The sequence below is a fragment of the Paramacrobiotus metropolitanus genome, unplaced genomic scaffold (assembly GCF_019649055.1).
Source record: "Paramacrobiotus metropolitanus isolate TYO unplaced genomic scaffold, Prichtersi_v1.0 Parri_scaffold0000033, whole genome shotgun sequence".
In the NCBI taxonomy this organism is placed as follows: Eukaryota; Metazoa; Tardigrada; class Eutardigrada; order Parachela; family Macrobiotidae; genus Paramacrobiotus; species Paramacrobiotus metropolitanus.
In genome coordinates, this window is record NW_026570253.1 from 687,296 (window position 1) to 701,461 (window position 14,166).

Sequence of the window (14,166 nt, forward strand, 5' to 3'; positions counted from 1 at the left end):
AAGTTTTCCAGCAGTGAACTTAGATCAGGCTCCAGATAGTTTTAATAAAAACTTCCTCGCAAATCCCCGGAAATCGGTAAAAAAATAAATATAAGTAATAAAAAGGAAATGAATTTTAGGCATGAACTTCTTCACAAAGTCGACTCAAGACTAAGTTAACTACAACGTCATATCATGTAATGTTGATGAGTGCCCGAACGACCGGAATCAACGATTGGATCTGGAAAGCGTCATCTAGGAATACCGTCAATTTCTTGTTAAATGTCCACTATGACGTATACTTCATGTTGGTTGGGCTTGTCGTGAACCTGGAGATTCGAATAGGTGATAGCCTTCACTTCCGTCCCTTGAGGGTGCTTCGCTAAGTTGAATTCTTCGCCATATCTAGTGAACATTTCAGCAAATGTGAATACAATTCTAATTCGTACACCCAAAAAACATAAGATTATGTTGGGATCAAAAGCTGCTGAGTGCGACACAATCACTTCACAGCGTTCATAACTTCATACGATCATTTTACAGCGTTTATCAAACCCGTTGACACCTTCTATGGAGGCAATGAGACCTGGTGAAAAAGGCTCAGAAAATTCTGCTGAAAAACCCACCCAGTAGCTTTTATTCGAAACGTCTCCGCATCAAACTCTGTAATCACAACTTTCTGCAAAAGAGTTAAACGTATCAGTCAACAGCCATCCAAGAAATGGGTCATTTTCCAAAAAAGACATCGTAATACTCCTTACCCGCGCAATGAAAAAGGGTTCAGCGGAAAATTTGAAAAGCCATTCATCCAGAAAATGGTACAGCAAACTCACAAGATCTTCTCCTGAATGACGAGAGTATTCATTTTATAATCAGCTGTTTTCTTCAGTACATTACACTTCTGTGTACTGTATGTATGTAATGTACCCTCCGCTTCCACCTTCTCCTCCATAATAATTTCCACGCTCTGAATTTCTGTCATGTATCCGAACATTCCGACTGCCGCCTGAAAAGCGAAAACGTTGAACACTAAAAAAGACACAAATAAATGCATAGCTTAAACCGCCTTAAAGGACAGGAAATCGAATCGGCAGTGTGCAACAACGGCAATTCTGTGACGTGTTAGATCTATAGTGTACCTATTACAAGTACTGTTGTTTAACGGAGTGTGGTGACTTGACGATAAAATCAAAACGATAAAAACCTGAGAACACATCACATTAGGTAATTCCTTGGTACAAAAATTTTCTCTCAAAATTTTTACAGCGGCATAATTATTTACTACTTCCATGCTTCTTCTTTTTTTCAGTTACTACTAGAACTAACCTTTGCACTGTGTTAACAAGTAACTGTCTGCAGAAGTACAAGAAATCTCGAAATACCCGTTACTCAGGCAGTTCTGATTTGATAAACTGCAAATTCGCAATATACCCATTACCCCATGACACCACATTACTAAAAAATTCAAAGCGCCGTACTTTTATAAATTCGGGCAAGATCGATCGATAAAAACCGAAGCAACTACAATTTTGCTGATGTATACATTATTACAGTACCTGCTCGAATGCTTCTTTGAGATCGTCTCCCCCTGCGCAATTAATTGACATGACGGAAAATATTCGAATTTCAAGAAAAAGAGTACAGCCAATGCTTACATGCGTGGATTCTGCAAGAAAACGGCATGATTTACTAAAGCTGAAGTAAAAAGAGATCAAAAGAACTCGAAGAAGATGAATAATGAATCACCCTTAAGCAATCGTATACGAAAAACACAAAAGAGTTGGTTAATAATATTACTCGTAGTCTAGGCAAATTACTACTGTAGAGTCGCGCTCTGCGATCTACATATTTGGCACTGTCTATTTCCGGTGCATGCTGACGCATGCACGCTGTTCTAGAACATTCTGATGTGCAGCAAGAAAGTATATAAGCAGTTCAAGGCTGCTGTTAGACCTTGGGAGTTGCATGAGTTTAGATCTATGTATCAGAAGATCAAGATGAGTAAAGATACCGGTATCCAGTCAGACGCAGACGCTTCGTTTACGTGCAGTAGTTTAGACAGACAGTACAGCACTTCCCCTGACCACTCTGAACCCTCACATCTGTAGCCCCCTCTGGAGGATAGAACATCTGGTCAGTAAGAAAAATCGATGAGTGATATTTTTTTTTCTCGTCTCTTCTTCGTTTTCTGTTTTGCTCAGGTTGAGCTACACATTTAAAGATACGCATTCCGTACCACTGATTACCCTCATAATTGTGGATTGTCTCATTAAGTTTTAATGAGGTTGATTGCTCCGCTGATTTTGTTTTTATCGGCCAATTTTGCCGAGAATGTTTCTTGAATTTTGATGGCCATTGCTGGTCGTTGTGTTAAATCTCAGAATACTGAGTGCGATTATTGCCCAGTTATGTCTTGGCGGTACGGGTGTTATCATTGGTAATGTCAAGGTTAAATGGCATTTTTTACTGATCTGTTATTACTAGCAAAAGGTCAACCTTAATTTTTTTCTTTCACTGCATGCGTCTCAGATTTACAACCAAGTCTGATCTGCGTTTTAGTTATGACAGCCAACCCATGAACTGTTCGCGATTAATAACTTACAATGCTATACCCATCACCTCTTTGCAGCCAACAGTGCCTCTCATTACTTCTGTCATCAACTGCATCAAAATCGTCTCTACAAATTTTTCACACAGCTCGGTAAATTCTTGAATTTTTCAAAAAGACTTAATTCTAGACACCACACTTGGATGACCTTTCTACGAGGTGCTCATACCATCGCCTCATCTCATCTCCTCAAGGGAAGTTAGCCACGTCGCGGTACAACAGATTTGGAGTCTACAACACCTGCATTTTTAAATAAAATTCCCTTGCGGATCAGTTTTCCTGTTCGGGAGGTTTTGGCTGGTTTACTCACGGATTGGACTGTCGATTCGGAATGGAATTGATTAATTTTGTTTAAAAACCTTACATAATATTATTAACAAAATAATTAAAACTAATCATGATCGAGGACGATCTTCTTTTGAAAGGAGAGCAATGTAGAGTCGCGCTCTGCGATCTACATATTTGGCACTGTCTATTTCCGGTGCATGCTGACGCATGCACGCTGTTCTAGAACATTCTGATGTGCAGCAAGAAAGTATATAAGCAGTTCAAGGCTGCTGTTAGACCTTGGGAGTTGCATGAGTTTAGATCTATGTATCAGAAGATCAAGATGAGTAAAGATACCGGTATCCAGTCAGACGCAGACGCTTCGTTTACGTGCAGTAGTTTAGACAGACAGTACAGCACTTCCCCTGACCACTCTGAACCCTCACACTACACAAAGCTGTCCTATTTCTCAAAAATTTTCTCCCCGAAAACGAATGTCACAATTCCAGTAATGCAGCGTACGTACTGGACATCGGCTGTGTGATCCAAGTCTGTAAACGTGAAAAGTCAAAGAATGTACATGTACGGGCAAAAATCACAGTGAAAGCGACGAGGGGAACTCACATTCGTACTTCTTGGGCGGAACGGCGAGGACTGTGGGCAGCTCCTCGGGGCGGACGTTCTTCGGAGTACCCTCCAGAGACATGGTTCCGCAAATGCCACGGCAATCTGACGTTCCACAATAATTGCTAGATTCTGGTACAGTAACCTACATACATAATAGTAATAAACTACTGCTTCAGTTCGCATTTGTTAGGCGGCTTCATCGCTGAGCTGCCTCACAAAGTTCTGTATCTGTAGTACAGACAGTGCAGCACTCCATTTCATAGTTAACGACAGCATTCCTCTAACCTGTATCGAGCAAAGGGTTTTCGGGATTTCCTTGCTTCGCAGCCAGGATGCCAAGCCAAAATCTGATTAAAACAAATGACTAATCTTATAGTTGTAGCACGAGAAGACAAAAAATGGAATATTTTCAGTTCAGCTGCATTTCATTTATCAATCATTTGACTACTTTAACAGTACTAGTACAACTTACAAGTCACAAGTGTTTTGTTTTTGCAAACTGTTGTTTTCACGTTGTGTTTGGCACGGTTGACCGCCCGGGTAGCGCGTACACCGTAAGTTTAATACAAACAGTGCAGTACGACTTACGAGTACTGTACTGTAACGTAATGAAATGAAATGTTAGTTATGTAGGTAAATGCTTCCTGCATAACTAAGTTATGCAGGAAGCTGTGAAAATAAATTTAAATTTTTTACTCGTACTCGTTTTTAGAATTGTTAAAAGTTAATTAGAGTCAGTAGTGTCACAAAAAGTAATTGTGTTTTTCGTGATTCAGCAGCGAGCGGAGCGCAGCTCTTCAGTTAGTCGATCGAGCTAGCTCTTGGGTGGTATCTCAGTTGGCTCAGTCGTGGTCTGGAACGCTGTGTTGAACGTTTTGTGTGCTCCTCGACGTGATGGACTCCTCCAGTGGAGCAGGAAAACAGTACGGTCTGATCATTCCCAAGAAATCTACCGCTGTCTCGCGCTTAAAACCCTCAGCGGCCTTCCTCGACACCGAACTGGACGACGAAGGACCATCCCAACCGAAGAACATTGGCGAGGCCCTGAATCGCGAGAAGCCCGGTCTGCGGATGAAGCTAGCCACCCAGTCCATGCTGCACGACGCCCTCACAGAAGACCAAGACGTTTTTGAGTACGACAAGGTGTACGAGCAGATGCAGCGGGACAAAGCGGAACGCGACGGCACCGCGAAGGAGAAGGAGAAAGATCGCAAACCCAAATACGTCCACGCACTTCTGCAGGCCAGCAAGGAACGCGAGAAGGAGTACGAGCGCCGTGTGGAACGCAAAATCCAGAAGGAGCGCGAAGCTGAGGGCGATGCCTTCGGCGACAAAGAGCAGTTCGTCACATCGGCTTATAAGAAGAAACTGCAGGAGCAGCGCGAAGCGGAAGCGCGGGAGAAGGCGCTGGAGCGCATTGAAGACAAATTGGATGTGACGAAACAGGAAGGGTTGGGCCTGTTCTATAAGCATCTGCTAAAGCAGCAGACGGGGGAGGAGAAGGTGCGGAATGCGGGGGAGTCGTATGCGGAGAAGGAGGCCGTCGCGGGCGGCTCTAAAGCGGAGAAACGTCTTGCGGAGGAGACACTTCTTGAGGTGGCCAAACGGAGCAGACAGGGCCAGTCGCGCGGATCGGAGGACACGGAGGAGGAGGTTGGTGTATCCAGTCGGCGAGACAGAAGTGTATCACCTGCTGGAGAAGTTAATGCGGAAACGGGAATTAAGGTATGTATGCTAATCAGATTTTGGCGCCGGCAGGTATAATGTAATGGCGCATATAATGTCTTGTGCTTTTGGAAACATTTGGTGCAAACGGCAAAGATTAAATATCAGAAATTTTAACTTCAGTTTAAATTTAGTTTTTGATCGTCTGGTCTATTTTGATACGTTACTGGTGTAAAGTGCACTGTATATTGCAGTCGAAAGAATTATTCGTTACGCTACTTGGCATTCGTTGCTTCACTGATTATATCGGCTAATTTTCCTTGTTATTTGGATTAAATATTTGAGCGAGATAGTTCAGTTACGTTTAGGTGAACTATTTTGTCTTTAATATTTATGGTATAAAAAGTTTGAATTGATACGACTAATAATCAGGTATGTCGGGTTTGTACTGTAACATCATCCACTTGTATTATGTTACTAGTTAAGACCTGAGGTAGAATCGTTGAGTGGATGTTTGCCCCCACCGTGTCATTTCAGTTTTACGCAATAAAATAATTCGGATTAAGATCGCGATGCGTAACCTGCTACTCATTTCCATGACAAGGGATTGTTTGTGTTTTTCAGGATCAGGCGTCATCTCATGGGATAACAGCGATTAAAGCCGATTCCCAGTCCCCCTTGGCGTCGTTGACAACGAGCGTTGAGCGAGAGCGCAAGGCCGCCGCTGTCATCGAGGACAAGAAGGCCCTTCTCTTCAGTAAACGATCCACAGATGATTCCACTCTCAGTGCACGGGAGCGCTATCTGGCTCGCCAAGCGGCTAAACAGGCGCCATCATCTGATGCATAGAGTGGTGTTTATGCGACGCGAGTATGCGGAAGACGAACGGAGAACAGTGTGGCCTGTGATATTCGACCCCTTTCTGTTTGTTTGGATGGATCTTGTTTTTGAAAATTGTAATAATTGCATTGATTTGATGGCGTTAGTTTTGACCGTAGTACATTTTGTAACCTCCTTAGAAGTCAATTTTGTGTATTGATTCTATTGTGTAGCAAAGTTCTGAGCAATTTTTATTTGAATATTAATGGCTTTGTTGACATTTGGAATTTCATTCGGCGCCTGCCATGCCGTGCACAATGCATACACGTAATTCGACTGCGATATTCAGCGATGCAGAATGGGATGCTCGCTATAACGAGCGATTGCGAATCGGATCGGCTGTGTTTCTGATTATCGTGGGCTGTATGAGTGTTGTCGGGAACGCTGTCACCTTTGCGGCACTAATCAATTATCGTCGTCTACGGAATCCCACTACAGTGTTTGTTATTAATTTGGCTGTGTCGGATTTTTTATTTGCACTAATCACGACGCCACTGACGGCGGTATGGTGTCTTTCCGATGATCGACTTTGGATTTGGCGGCATGTTGGATGCCGATTTTATGTGTATTCTGGACATGTGCTTGCGTCCGTTTCACTGTGCTCAATGGCAAGTTAAACAAATAAAATGAGATTACTGTAAATCTTTTGCGACGATTCAAAACTAACAGTCAAAAACGTTTCATTATCCAGCACTCGCATTTTCTTGTGGCAAACAACGTATTTACCGCGCTTTATTTTGATGTTACGTCGCGTAAAACAGTCGCCAAGAATTCATCACATGGAAAAACTGTCGTTGGCAGTATTTATTGATTGATTTGCTCTTTCATTATTATTATAAATTCAATAAAAACAAGTGACATTTGCAGTTATTAAACATACTGAAAGCAATAGATACATATGGTGGGAAAGTTTCAAAGGTCATTGTCGAATGTTACCGCACGCCGCGAAGTTGTTGGAAAACGGTCATGCATTGTTGCTCTAGGCTGCCATTGCCGTTACGCGCTTGATCATCATCATTAAAAAGCGCCCGACCACCTCAAAGCTGATCGACTGGAAGGCCATTAAAGCCGGCCTGATCTTCTGCTGGCTATTCCCGGCCATCGCCCTCAGCGCCCCCCTCCTCGGTCTGTGGGGCGACATGGGCGTCAACGTCAACTCCATCGGCGGCTGCACCTTCCTGCCCACCCCGGCCCACAACTCCCCCCGCAAGACCATCTACGTCGTGGGCATCTTGGTGCCGGTGTTCAGTATCGGGATGTGTTACGGCGCCATCTTCTTCATTGTCTGGCGCACACGGGCCCGCATCCCGATACTGGCCGCCCGTCGGCCCAGCGACACCCGCTTCATGACCATGGTGCGCAGTCGTGGCTGGAGTGTGGAGTCGGTGGAGGACGTGGAGCCGACGGATGAGGGATGCTTTCCGCGCCGGCTGAACAGTGTGCGGAACTTTGCCCGGGTGGTCTTCGGCGTGGAGTGGCATCTGACGCAGATGATGGGCGTGACGTATGTGACGCTGCTGGTGTGCTACATTCCCATTGTCTGCTACGAGATTGTCCATCCGAATAATTGTGATGCGTCGTTGAATGTGGTGGTGACGGTGCTGGTATGGGTCAGCGGCAGTCTCAATCCCATTATCTATACCATTATGAGCCGGCAGTTTCGCAAGGCATATGCTAGTTTGTTAGAAAAGGTCATCCACCGTATTAATCATTGTGTTCGCGTCATATGAAACGGGAGATTAATTAAAGTTTCAGGATGCAAGTTCATGGCTCCAGTAGCCTGTTAAATTATTTGCATGTTTTCTGTTATATCGTGTTTCTATAGCCGTACTTTCGTATCGTTTTCCACAGGCGAACATGTACCACAAAATTAATACTCCTTCAACTGCAAAAAATGTGAGCGAACGTTATTCTCTGCTTACAGTTATTAGAATTGCAACCATAGTAAGTCAGTATTTAATTTTGGCACCACTTTTTGGTCCACAAATACAGTAAGCACTAAGCAGCTTCGTCAAGTTCATCGTTAAATAACAATTCATACAGATAAGTATCTGCATGCACGACAAAAAAAGGCGAAATAAATCATTATTAATATCTTATTACATTTGAACACAAAGCATGGAATAAACACCAGGAAGCCAGCAAACACAAACCATAACAAAATTGATTATAAGTAAGAGTCACCCTTTTCGGAAAAATCAACAAGACAAGTACAAAAAATCAATGTCATGACATGGCTTTAGGACGGAGCAGTGGATCCGCTACCAACGCAGGCTGGGAGTTATAGCTTCCGGAGGTTCCGCGGAAATACTCTGCATTTGCCGCAGACCCTGTAAGCAAACATAAGATAACCACATGCACGATGCACATTTTTTTACCAATACGGCTTAACTGGAATACGAAGCCGCTGTATCGGGCGGACCGCGAAAATTGCATAAAACATATGATTTACCTCCAGCACGACTCGGATGTGTGATTTTATTTGGTATTCCGCCTTTTTCAGTGATTCCACCGTGCTGGTGAGACTGTTAATGCGAGCAGTGACATATTTCGAAGCTTGGGCTAACGGCATTTCCACGTAGACGTCGAGACCGAGGTTAACATACATTGTGCAAGGATCCACTCTAGAGGAAGAACATAAAATCTCAAAATAAACAACGACTGCAATAAAAAGCGAAACGAGCTCTGCAGGAAAGTATCAGCTTAAAAGAGATACACAGAACTCAATTTTTCTTTCTATTTCAGTCTGTTTCGATTTATTTGACAAAAACGCATCAAGCTGACAATGAAGTGTATTCTCTGGGCTCTTTGTTCTTCGATTGTACAGTACAGTACCATTGATTCAATAGTGACTTCAGCGGCATCGAATCTAATTTATAATTCTTTTATTAAGCGAGACTGAATTAATACTGCCACTGTTAACAAGTACAACGATATATTCTCTAAAAAAATAACTGATCATGCCTTACATATGAGCCTGAACGCGGAAATTACATCCGAGATCCGTATAAACACGCATGTGATCCGAAGGAATTTTCTTATCCTAAACAATCCGAAATGGGATACATCTGCGCACTGCCGGAAGACACAACAGTCTGTCTCACCTCCAGTTTTTGGATAAGACTCTTTAATGACTGGTACTCATTCAGCTCCTCGAGAATTTTCGCCAGACGGTTCTCCACTTGCCTACAAAACGGATATGTATTTATTAAATGCACCAGCAATAACACCATTATAAATAAACATTGCTAAGCAGCTCAACTACAATTCAACTCATGCATCCAAACTTTTCCAAAACAGTTCAGCATTTCGGATAACTAAATTTTACAGAATTTCCAGAAAGGATAACTAACGTCGTTTTGTTGTTGTTTGGCCAAGGAATTCAGCTTATTAATCAATGCCTGACCAAACGCGGCCGTATACAGCGGACTAATGCTCTCCAGCAGCGCGTTCAGGCTCTCAAAATACCGCGTTTCCCCGCTATTTCCGTTCGCCGCCTGATCGTAGCGATCGGCCACCACCCGATAGCCCCGCTCCGACAGCTCAATACAGTACGGCGTCCCTTCGAGAGTCGTCAAATTAAGGTGCACCAGATTACTCGTCTGCGGCAGGCGACCACTAACAGCAATGTCTTTAACGGCAAACGCCAGATCCTTAGCTACATGCTCAGCATCGTAGCGCAGATCCGAATTCTCCTCCTCCACCTCCACACTGTAACTCCACGCCGGCGGAGCTCTGGGCACTGAATCCATTCAACGCCCACGGACCGTCACACGGGACGCGTAATTACACACGGAGACAAAGGGGCGAAAAGGGCAGAATTAAATTATCAGCGCAACGCCTTTTGATTCCTCCTTGACGAGCAGTCGAGCATGTGATCAGCAATACACTATACACTGCAATGTCTACCATACGAGCGGAGAAAAACGCCAATAATATTCGCTGTTTCGCAGATGTCTGTCGTATGCGTTAACTGATGGGTTGAAATACATTAGTACTACTCGAAACGCACTTTAGATGCGTTCTGTAAGATACAGAGCCGGGAGTTCTGTAAAAGTGAATCTGCCAATGGTACAGCGCTGAATCTTATAGAGCGTTACAGCGCAACGAGACCACGGTTTCTAAAAGCGCCCCGTTACCGTAGTTGAATTGGTCAACGATTTATTTACTTTTCACAACAATTTTGTGGCCGTTTCCTTTATGTTTTTCTGGTGATTTTAAGTTTTGTTAAGTTAAGAAATCAAACGACTGGTGAAAAAGCGAAAGGCAATTGCACGTATAAAGTACGCCGAGGTATTCCTCGCGCTGACGGCTATGGCGAAGTTGCATGTTGCCATCGATACAAATCAAACATGTACAGTCGGAGGCAGCTAAAATCAGAATCAGTGAACAAAGCAGAACTGGAATGTTGATTCGATAGAAACAATTAAACTCCCGTTAATTACACCCTCAAAACTTGAAAATTAAAATAGGACTTTAGTCTTTAGACGTACAGCGGACTGTGCATCCACATCAAAAAATAATTTGACCTAGCAAGAAATGCGAGTTCTGTATCGTAACGGAGCCAGGAGAGTTCCTTTTAGATACAGAACACTTTAACTCGGCCGTCCAATCAGTGGTAAGGGGGTGTGATCGAAAAGTTACAGAACTTCCGGCTCTGTATCGTACAGAACGCATTTAAAGTGCGTTTCGAGTCTAGCTATTAAAGTATCGTCTGCACTTTTATTGATCACTACGAGTACGCTTCATATGAGGGTGTTCACTGTTCAGTGATCAAATGCTTTAAAGAGAGTGTTGTAGAAGCGTCGCCATCGGGTGCGTCTGCAACGAAGATAAACAAGCGGATTGAACGGCTTTTACGAGCGGCGGAACGCGCCACGGTACCGGGATCTCGCTACCTGCAATGGTGCAGGTGATGTAGTCATGTTAAAAGGTTATGCGGCATGTTTGTAAGTAAATATTTTGTGTGCGTATGAGCGCTCGTGAAAACGTTACACCGGCTTCGAGCGGAAATAAAGGCAACCTTTCTTGGATAAGATCATGCGAGCGCTGCATTCGCTAACTACTAATCAACAAGGTAATGCTTACAGTCTATCTGTCACGGTCATGCCGCTCTTCAGAAAATTGCTATCACAAAATTTACGAATACTTACCAAACCGGGACAACCAACAAGTGGCATGCATGTAAAGCAACCAAAAGCAACGCGGCAAGCGTAATTTGAAAACAGGCATCTACAAATTAATTGGATTTCACACCGAGAAACAACCGAAAACGCCGATCAGGAATTTTTCAACAAAACCTACTCTACTGACCACCTGACCCTTGCGGGTTACTAAAAAATGTTAATGTTTGCGAATCGGTTATTAACGAATGATTATTTTTGTCGTTTTCGCATCCAACTAGGCGCTACGCTACTGTCGTACAGATAATATACCTATTTTACATGTGTATAGCCGCACGACTTACAATGCCATCTCGCAAAAATGCTCAAGACAACAACACTTACCGTTAAAGAAAATTCATCAAACCAGAAAACGAAAAAATTTGTGATTTGTTTTTTTTCTGTATTAAATGTGGAGTAGTGTATTGGTGTTTGCTGGCTATCTGACCAAGAACGATTTACCGTTCTGGGATCTGCGGTCATCTGCCATTAATCGTCCAGAACCAGATCCGACAAGGTTACTGCTGAATGCTAATGTCTGCCATTATCTGCAATTTGCTGAAATAAACCATTTTCCATTCTGGAAAATTTAGTTTAATATCTTTCTTTCCTGCTTAACGCTCAAGCATCACTGCTGATGTATCGTGCTTACGACTGGCTGTATCAAACCCTAACCGATATCAACCGACGGGTTGTGTGAGATGAAAAGCTGGGAAGCTAAACTTACAAGCGGTAACAAGCCTTATTACGAGTACACTGTATATCAGTAGACAGTATACTGTATGTAAAGATGTGAAAATGGCAATAAGCTGCTGCTAACGAATGAAGACGGCAAAGACTGAATATTTTTGTCCATTTGTTGCCTTACAGAAAATGCATGCGTTACTTCATCAAGAAACCACGTCTAAAACGCAAACCACAAACTAATACTTAATTAGGTAAAGACTTTATTTACAGTAAAGTTGTAAACTGTAAACTTACTGCAGGTCTCCACGAAGTTTTTCGTTCACGAAGGCCTCGTAATGTGCCAGTTTGGAATCCATCTCAACGGTCCCGGATTCGCAATCGAGATACACTTGGTCAAGACCAATTGTGAACAAGCGGTACTTCAGCAAATCGGAAGTACAGGGAGTCTCGTCACTCTTACGTTGGGGAAGTAGCCAAAGCCAAATCACAAAAATCCAGGGTTTCTGGTTCAGTAAAGTAAGTAGTTTTGGAGTTCTTCGGGCTAGCGCTCGTGGTTTGGTCAAGCATCTCCGTTACACAACTTGGCATTAAATTAATTAACAACTTGGCACTACCTTAAAACCTACTCGTACAGATGCTTTTGCATTCTGATCGTATGACAAATCATTACAATAAGTCGTATAGCTAATGGAAGTGGGACAAAATTATCATAAAATAATTAATCCGGGAAGGCCAAAACACTGAAAACAGACAGAGCTTTTACGGGTAGTTATCAGGTCCGGGGCGGTTGGCTACTGGCTAGTTTTTTTGGAGTAAGACTTGCTGATGCGAGCGGAAATGCTGAAAAAGAACTTAAGAAAGAGTTTTCGCTTTCTTGTTTTTTTTTTATTCTTGTGATGTTCTCATCAAAGAGTTAAAATACTGTACGTACTTCTGGTTTCGAACTAATACTCACCAGTCAGTTAAAATATTACTAACACTGCTGGCCAAATGAATTCGTTTCACTGACTTGCGACTGTAGGAATGCCTATATACAGATACTAGCAGACCTCAAGCATATCCAGCTTTATCATTCCCAGTCTGGTATTGCTTTAACAATTTTTTTGGTTAGAAGTCCAAAGAGATAAGCAATAACCAATAACAACACATACTGATGGACTTTTGCGAGCGATGTTTGAATGCTACGCTTACTAGTCACGCATCACCGGTAAAATGCATTTATCGTAAGACGATTTGCATGAGCGGCACCGGAGACTCGGAGAGCAGCGAAGGGATAAGGAATGAGAAATAACAGGAAATAATACTTCAAAAATTTTGACTAAAAGAACCTCATAATGTCCTTACAAAATAATTGTCGCTTTAAATTTTCTACAGAGAAGTTGCTAACTGCACGTATAAGAGGGAAACAATTAGCGCGAGTTTTGCACCGCTTGGGATATTTTTCGCAAAGAAGGTTTCACCTTTGTCAAGTCAGAAATTAATTAATTAAGTAGATCAGTTAACTAATTAAGCAGATCAGCTGCTAAAGGGTCTCCAGATAATTCTCCATTAATCAATGTCAACGAGTGGCAGGTCGTCATGGACAATATCAAAGGTCCGCGCCTGCTAATCAAATGCCAGTTCATTTTGTGGCGCTGAATTAAATTGGAAACGCTCACTTTATCGCTGTTAGCCGACATGGCACAGTACATTTATGAATTAATTAGCGCAGTGCAAACTGTAATTGTAATTAACGTAAGTGCTCTGTAGATAATTAATTACCTAATAGTCTGATCATAGATTAATTTTTAATTGCTCATTTAGACGCTTATATATATGTTGTATGTATTAAAGTGGATGTATATGTATGTATATGTATATGTACTCGTATTACAGTGTATGTGCGTAGAAGACTATTGTTTTCATGACTTAAGCTTGGACGCTTGGTGCCTGATGCCGTTATGCGTATTCGCAAAACGGAGCTGTTCACGCGGGTATTTGTAAAACGTGCCGTATCTTTCCTTCGACCAGTTAAAAAACAGATCGGTTCGGAATGTTATGAATCATAATCCTGGCCAAAACAAAACCAGACCGGAGATAAGAAACGCAGAGGTGATTGAGGACGCGTATTATAAATTATACTGTACGAGTAGCGATAGTATTTGTACGAACGATAAGACCGCCCAGTTATGATTCATTCCATCGCGTTATGAATTTGTGTCCACTTTACCGGCTAGTTTCCTTTCTCATGAATTTCTAGAATTCAGTCTTGACACTCGCTTGCTACAGCTTGCATCTACTTGATTGTTCCTC

The 14,166-nt window shown here is 42.6% G+C and overlaps 4 protein-coding genes and 1 long non-coding RNA gene across 5 annotated transcripts; 3 read left to right on the forward strand and 2 right to left on the reverse strand.

Annotated features, from left to right (window-relative positions):
- Nucleotides 1-24: 24 nt before the first annotated feature.
- LOC129589039 (protein archease-like) lies at nt 25-3,968 on the reverse strand. The gene is made up of 9 exons (XM_055483512.1): nt 3,767-3,968; nt 3,479-3,623; nt 3,381-3,405; nt 1,635-1,645; nt 1,536-1,567; nt 907-985; nt 741-823; nt 606-658; nt 25-384 (listed from the first exon to the last, which is right to left on the reverse strand). Exons 2-9 carry the CDS (start codon nt 3,558-3,560, stop codon nt 258-260), a joined length of 492 nt encoding a protein of 163 aa, XP_055339487.1. The 5' UTR covers nt 3,561-3,623; nt 3,767-3,968; the 3' UTR covers nt 25-257.
- Nucleotides 1,804-3,220, forward strand: LOC129589040 (uncharacterized). The gene is made up of 2 exons (XR_008690558.1): nt 1,804-2,416; nt 2,718-3,220. It is a non-coding gene; the product is annotated as an uncharacterized LOC129589040 (long non-coding RNA).
- Nucleotides 3,969-4,102: 134 nt separating the features above from the next.
- On the forward strand, nt 4,103-6,423 carry LOC129588999 (nuclear speckle splicing regulatory protein 1-like). Its single transcript, XM_055483446.1, has 2 exons — nt 4,103-5,206; nt 5,771-6,423. Exons 1-2 carry the CDS (start codon nt 4,376-4,378, stop codon nt 5,993-5,995), a joined length of 1,056 nt encoding a protein of 351 aa, XP_055339421.1. The 5' UTR covers nt 4,103-4,375; the 3' UTR covers nt 5,996-6,423.
- On the forward strand, nt 6,271-7,879 carry LOC129588998 (protein trapped in endoderm-1-like). Its single transcript, XM_055483445.1, has 2 exons — nt 6,271-6,633; nt 7,009-7,879. Exons 1-2 carry the CDS (start codon nt 6,271-6,273, stop codon nt 7,753-7,755), a joined length of 1,110 nt encoding a protein of 369 aa, XP_055339420.1. The 3' UTR covers nt 7,756-7,879.
- An 86-nt stretch (nt 7,880-7,965) lies between these two features.
- Nucleotides 7,966-12,610, reverse strand: LOC129589205 (protein UXT-like). Its single transcript, XM_055483791.1, has 5 exons — nt 12,169-12,610; nt 9,130-9,211; nt 8,995-9,068; nt 8,478-8,649; nt 7,966-8,355 (listed from the first exon to the last, which is right to left on the reverse strand). The coding sequence occupies exons 1-5, from the start codon at nt 12,228-12,230 to the stop codon at nt 8,287-8,289; spliced, it is 459 nt and encodes a 152-aa protein (XP_055339766.1). The 5' UTR covers nt 12,231-12,610; the 3' UTR covers nt 7,966-8,286.
- Between the last annotated feature and the right edge of the window lie 1,556 nt (nt 12,611-14,166).

Bases quoted from the DNA above. Each gene is read 5' to 3' on its own strand.
- LOC129589205 (XM_055483791.1), bottom strand. From the start codon at position 12,230: ATGGATTCCAAACTGGCACATTACGAGGCCTTCGTGAACGAAAAACTT. The intron at 9,212-12,168 runs GTAAGTTTACAG...TCCGTTTTGTAG, and splicing joins AAACTTCGTGGAGACCTGCA to GCAAGTGGAGAACCGTCTGG. The intron at 8,356-8,477 runs GTAAATCATATG...GTTTGCTTACAG, and splicing joins ACATCCGAGTCGTGCTGGAG to GGTCTGCGGCAAATGCAGAG.
- LOC129588999 (XM_055483446.1), top strand. From the start codon at position 4,376: ATGGACTCCTCCAGTGGAGCAGGAAAACAGTACGGTCTGATCATTCCC. The intron at 5,207-5,770 runs GTATGTATGCTA...TGTGTTTTTCAG, and splicing joins ATGCGGAAACGGGAATTAAG to GATCAGGCGTCATCTCATGG.
- LOC129589039 (XM_055483512.1), bottom strand. From the start codon at position 3,560: ATGTCTCTGGAGGGTACTCCGAAGAACGTCCGCCCCGAGGAGCTGCCC. The intron at 824-906 runs GTACATTACATA...CTCGTCATTCAG, and splicing joins GGAGAAGGTGGAAGCGGAGG to GAGAAGATCTTGTGAGTTTG. The intron at 385-605 runs GTGGGTTTTTCA...AATGTTCACTAG, and splicing joins TTTCGAATAAAAGCTACTGG to ATATGGCGAAGAATTCAACT.
- LOC129588998 (XM_055483445.1), top strand. From the start codon at position 6,271: ATGCCGTGCACAATGCATACACGTAATTCGACTGCGATATTCAGCGAT. The intron at 6,634-7,008 runs GCAAGTTAAACA...TTGTTGCTCTAG, and splicing joins CCGTTTCACTGTGCTCAATG to GCTGCCATTGCCGTTACGCG.